At 33.9% G+C, this 5,212-nt stretch overlaps 1 protein-coding gene across 1 annotated transcript; it reads right to left on the bottom strand.

The window, feature by feature from the left end:
* Nucleotides 1-2,314: 2,314 nt before the first annotated feature.
* Nucleotides 2,315-4,078, bottom strand: LOC109796606 (uncharacterized). The gene is made up of 3 exons (XM_020356306.3): nucleotides 3,323-4,078; nucleotides 3,043-3,235; nucleotides 2,315-2,927 (listed from the first exon to the last, which is right to left on the bottom strand). The coding sequence occupies exons 1-3, from the start codon at nucleotides 3,683-3,685 to the stop codon at nucleotides 2,386-2,388; spliced, it is 1,098 nt and encodes a 365-aa protein (XP_020211895.1). The 5' UTR covers nucleotides 3,686-4,078; the 3' UTR covers nucleotides 2,315-2,385.
* Between the last annotated feature and the right edge of the window lie 1,134 nt (nucleotides 4,079-5,212).

Here is a 5,212-nt window from a genome sequence, read left to right as displayed (position 1 = left end):
ATTAGTATTATTTTTTTTAATGCCTATCTCTTGCAATATTAAATTGTACGTTGCGCATCGCAATGGATTACAGGGGGCCCCACTGCAATGATTGTGAATTATTTAATTTTAGTTTATAAGAGTTTCTTAAATTCGTAATCATGTCAACAAAGAAGCAACTTCTCTGAAATAATGAGAATCAATCTTTTAAGAGAAATTTTTCATACTATATTCACCAAAAATTAAAATTTATCCAGTTTTATTCAAATTTTTAAGTTTAATTTTTATGCACGGTTAAAATAAGTATTTTAATATTATCAATTAATTAAAAATGAAGTATAATTTTAAAGTATAATATATATACTGCTACAACCATTTATAATTTTGTGTCATCAATGGGACCTTCCCATTGTCAATATCAAGTGACCCCAATCAATTTCTCATTAGTTAAATTAACTGCTCACCTAATCTGAGTTAATTATATTTTTTTTTTCTCTTTAAAAAACTGTGGATTCCATGATGTTTACTTTATCACCGGAATTTTAAAAATAATACTAAATTTTCTTATGATAATCTATATTAACTTGTGTTTATAAAATATTAAATAAGTTTTATTTATTAGGTTTTTAAATATATTTATTTTCATGGAATATCTGTTTATAATGCATTAAAAATACTTATAAAAAATTTTATCATAATTTTGCTTTACTAGGGTTAAAAGTTGTCCAACCAACATTTTAATATAATACACACTCAAATTGAAGGAAAAAAAAAAGGACCATAAACTGATAACATAGGAAAAATGAATACTGTTCTTTGTACAGTTCAAAGTGTGAAAGAAAGAAAACCCGAAGAAATTATTAAAAATAAAAAGAAAAAATAATAAATATAATAAATAATGTAATTAAATTAAAATAAAGTAAAGAAAATAGGCATATATTGTGGGAGGTTTCATAATTTCATTTATAGGGCGTTGTTTGGTGAGAGAAAGGAGCAGAGATTTTCACTTTTTCACTTTTTCTCTTTTGCTTTTGTACTACTCCAAAAGTTTTCAAGATAAAATAAGAACAAAGGAATTTATTTATATTTAATAGCAATTGAATAATAATTTATCCTTCTCTATCTCTTCACCTTCAAGTGATTTCTTCAGTTCTCCAATACTCACGAAACACGAGATGCCACGAGCCTTCCTCCATCCTGCGTTTTCATCAGTCCTCACCATACCACATTCACTTTATAAATTTCTTCTCCAAAATAACATTCTTGAAAGTCGTTTCAAATAATAAAAAATTAACTCAAACTATAAAATATTAAATTAAATAATTATTTTATAATAAATTTATTGAAAGGAGTCGACATTATAAAGTTTCCAGAAGGCTATTTCGGATTTTTTTCATATAACAATCCTCTTTTAATTTATATATCTAATAACTATCATTACACAACATAAATTTAATTGACTCGTTAAGTTATATAGTATGAACTTGAGTTTGCATATTCATTCTCGATCTTGTCCTCTCAAAGTTTGATGGATATTGAAATGGAAATTTGAAGAAAAAATGGTTGTTTTGTTGTTAAAAAAAATAAAATTAGAAGCAGCACTAGTTTAATTAGTCTGGTGTTCATGAAAAGATGAGAAAATTTAAGAAAGAAAAGTCTCATACTCCTTTGTCTCCTTTCAAGGGACCATAACGTTGTAAGTTGTAACTCACTGCCAAAAAATATTTGAAAGTTGCTGGGTGTAACTTGTAACTCCTCCCTCAATGCACTTTCTCAATCACTACAAAAGGTATTGGTGCCTACATATTATTAAGATTATAAATATTAAAAACTTATATAATAGTAAATGATTATTAATAATATAAATTTTTATGAACTAAAATTTAATATAAAATATAAAAAATATATATAATTCATTAAAAAGTAATTATAAAAGTATAATTTTAAAAATATGCACACCAAATAAAACAAATCAACACTCAAATAAAAAGTTAAAACAAAAAGCAAAAAGCAGTTACTATTCAAAACCATAAAATAAAAAAAAATGCTGATCATAGCAGAAGCGTAGTACTGACATTTGGGAAATCGAAGCAAAAGAATCTCTCGGCGCCATGCATGCATCCTCAGGTGTTTTTCTCAACTAATATTTCTCATTTTCAGCTAATTTTATTTTATTTTATTACAGAGGAAATACCAGCTTCTTACACTTACAGTGGTTTAAAAAAAAAAAGAGAAAAGTTACTTCTTACAAATTTTCCCTTGCAGACAAAAGAAGGGAAAACAAAAAGACTTAATAAAGAAATAATAAAAACAAAAAAAAACAAAGAGGAGAGCCTCATCCGAATATTTCTCTTTATATTTTAGTTTTTTAAATTCAGAAATAAAGAAAAATAACAAAATTGTGTTCTATGGTTTGTCCTTGAGAAGAGAGGCCAATCCGGTCACAACCTTAGTCCCTTTCTCAACACTCTTCGGCCTCACCGCCGGAGGTTGCCAAACCGGAGTCGCCGTCGGCGGAAGCGGCGACGGCTCCTCCTCTTCCTCGCCGAAAATGAGCTCCAACTCACCGCAATCGCTCTCCGTGGACGCCGCGTGGTGAGAGGACACCGTGGCGGCGAGTTGCACGGAGGAGGACGGGGGTTGCACTTGCTGCTTGTTCTCCTTCTCCCTAACGCTAGACGGAGAGAGCCACTTGGCAAGCATGTAATCGCGCTTCCTCCACGGCGGAACGTGCATTCCTTTCTTCTTAAGGCTCTGTTTGGCGGCCTCCGATACAATCGACACGATCTGCGCCAGCCTCTCCGATCTCCCGACGAAGATGAACGGCAGCGATTGAAGAATCGCTTTGTACGTCCCGGTGGATCGCGCCACCTCGAACTCAGATCGAAAGTCCACATCCACAATCAACCTATCCCCTTCCACAACCGCATCGATGAACTCATACTCACCTAAACCAAACCAAACCAAACCAAACCAAACTCACTCAAACTCAAACTCAAACTCAATCTAGAATCTAAATTCAAATCCAAATTCAAATTCAAATTCAAAGTTAATTCACCGTACCGGCGGGACTCGAAGAGGTTTTCTCCCATTTAGATTTGCAGATGCAAGAATCGTAACCTAAAGAGGAAAGCGCTTCTGCCACGACCTTCCTCAAATCGTCTTTCCGCTTGTACGACTTGCCGTTTCTCTCCACGATCCTCGCCACGTCAGCTAGCAGGTTCCTCTCGCCGACACTCACGCACGGGATCAAGCTCTGCAGTACCACAACACCAAATCCAAATTATTATGCAAATTAGGAAGACGATCGAGATTTCATTTGCGTGTGTATGTAACTAACTACCTTGAGTGATTCAGCGGCGTCGGTGGTGGAGGATTCCGGTGGAGGCGGTGCTCCGAAGAGGTCGAAATCGTCCTCGTCGGAGCTATTAGCGTTGAAGCAATTACAGCGGTTGCGGCCGCATTTAGGAGGCGGTGGTTGTTCCTCCATGAAACTCTGCACCATTTTCGCTAAGCACACGGAGCTAGGTTCGAATTCCGTTGCCGGAGCTGCATCTTTGTTGTTGTTTCTCGGCAACTGGCGTTCGAAGACGAACAACCTTCTCAGGCGAGACTTGAGCACGGACTCGTTCCGAACCACCACAGCCTCCTTCACGTTCTCTGAATCGATGTCGATTGCAATTGGTTGAACCTTCATCGGAGCCATGCTCTGTTGCTTTTCTGTTTTCTCAGAGCTTCTAATTTTTTATATTTTTTATTTTCTAATTTCACTCACGCTTCGTTAGTCAACACACATTCATCCTTCCTACTTCCTAAAACGCTCAATAATAACTCACGGATTTTGCGTGTTAAAAGGTTATAAGAAGAAGAAAAAATTATGTGCGGGGTGGGTAGGTTTCTTCTAGGCTAAGGGTGTGAGGGTTTTCGTGGAAGACGTGACGACGGTGATCGGAGAGACGGGCATTGTTCATGGACGGGGAAGTTAGACTCGCCGGATTGTTCATTCTCCGGCGGTGGAGGAAGAAAATAGAAAGAAGAAAGAAGAGAAGAGAAGAGAGGTTTTAACTTTTAATTATGGTTTTCTTTTGAATGAAAGCGTTCTGGATTAGGTGACTCCGTGAGATTGGATTTTATAACGAGTCAAGGTTGCTGACTTGGACTCTCCTGCCACGTGTGTCCTACGTGGCGTCTTTCATTTGGACATCGTTCTTTGCTAACCGCACCCGGTTTGCACCGAAAGGTTCTTCCACTGAGCGACGCGTGTCGAGAATGATTGCCTTGATTCTTGACGGGTGAAATTACCGTGGTGCCCTTGGACGCAATGAACATCTTTGATTCGTTGATTGATTCATGATATTGCTTTTTTTTCTTTTTTATTTTTGTGAGAGTAAAGGAATTAATTAGCTCAGAATTTTAAATTGGAAAGAAACAAAAACTAATGATGCGTGGGAGGGGAGAGATGGAGATCTTTATGGCGTGTATGTGAAGCCCATGCTGTCCAAGATGTGTGCGCCTAAAGTTTTCGACACGTGTCCATAAAACTAATGGTTCTACAACCCATCAAATTATGTTTATATAAAAATTATTTTATTTGATTGAAACTACTCAATTTAATTATTGTCCCTTCGTTTTTATTTATTATTTTTTACAATCATCTTATTAAAACATATCATTTTATACATACTATTTCAACTCATCATTTCGTCAACCTTTACTGGCATTTGATTGGTTTTCTTATACAAGATTATTTCTAGGAATATTTTTTTTTATTACTTTTTCAAATCTTTTTAGTTTCATCAACTCTAATATTTAATCTCTATAATTAAAAATATTTTATTTTAATGTGTTATAGCAACTAAAAAGAGAAAATTTATGTAATTATAAGGACTGAAATATAATGTTTATACAATTATAAAACTAAAAGAAAAGGTCCACATGACTATAAGAATTAAAATAAAAAAATGTTATTAATAAAAAAAGCTTTTAATTACAGAGATTAAAAAGTTAAATTTATGAAATTATATGGACTAAAAAACTAATTAACTATTTTAAAAATATTTATCATATTATATATTATTTATATAAATTTGAGATCACTAGTTATATTATAACAATTATCAGTATGTGTATGAACTTATGTATAGTAGGATAAATTTCTATAATTTTTAAAAATGATGGACACGTTATGAACCGTACCTACAAAAAAAAATGACCTTTTGATTAAAAAGAGATT

The sequence above is a fragment of the Cajanus cajan genome, chromosome 7 (assembly GCF_000230855.2).
Source record: "Cajanus cajan strain Asha chromosome 7, NIPB_CcT2T_4, whole genome shotgun sequence".
Taxonomy (NCBI): Eukaryota; Viridiplantae; Streptophyta; class Magnoliopsida; order Fabales; family Fabaceae; genus Cajanus; species Cajanus cajan.
This window is presented reverse-complemented; position numbering and strand designations above follow the sequence as displayed.

Coding starts and splice junctions, on each gene's coding strand:
- LOC109796606 (XM_020356306.3), bottom strand. CDS start 3,685: ATGGCTCCGATGAAGGTTCAACCAATTGCAATCGACATCGATTCAGAG. Junction 3,236..3,322: donor ACGCCGCTGAATCACTCAAG/GTAGTTAGTTAC, acceptor GTGGTACTGCAG/AGCTTGATCCCGTGCGTGAG. Junction 2,928..3,042: donor AACCTCTTCGAGTCCCGCCG/GTACGGTGAATT, acceptor GGTTTGGTTTAG/GTGAGTATGAGTTCATCGAT.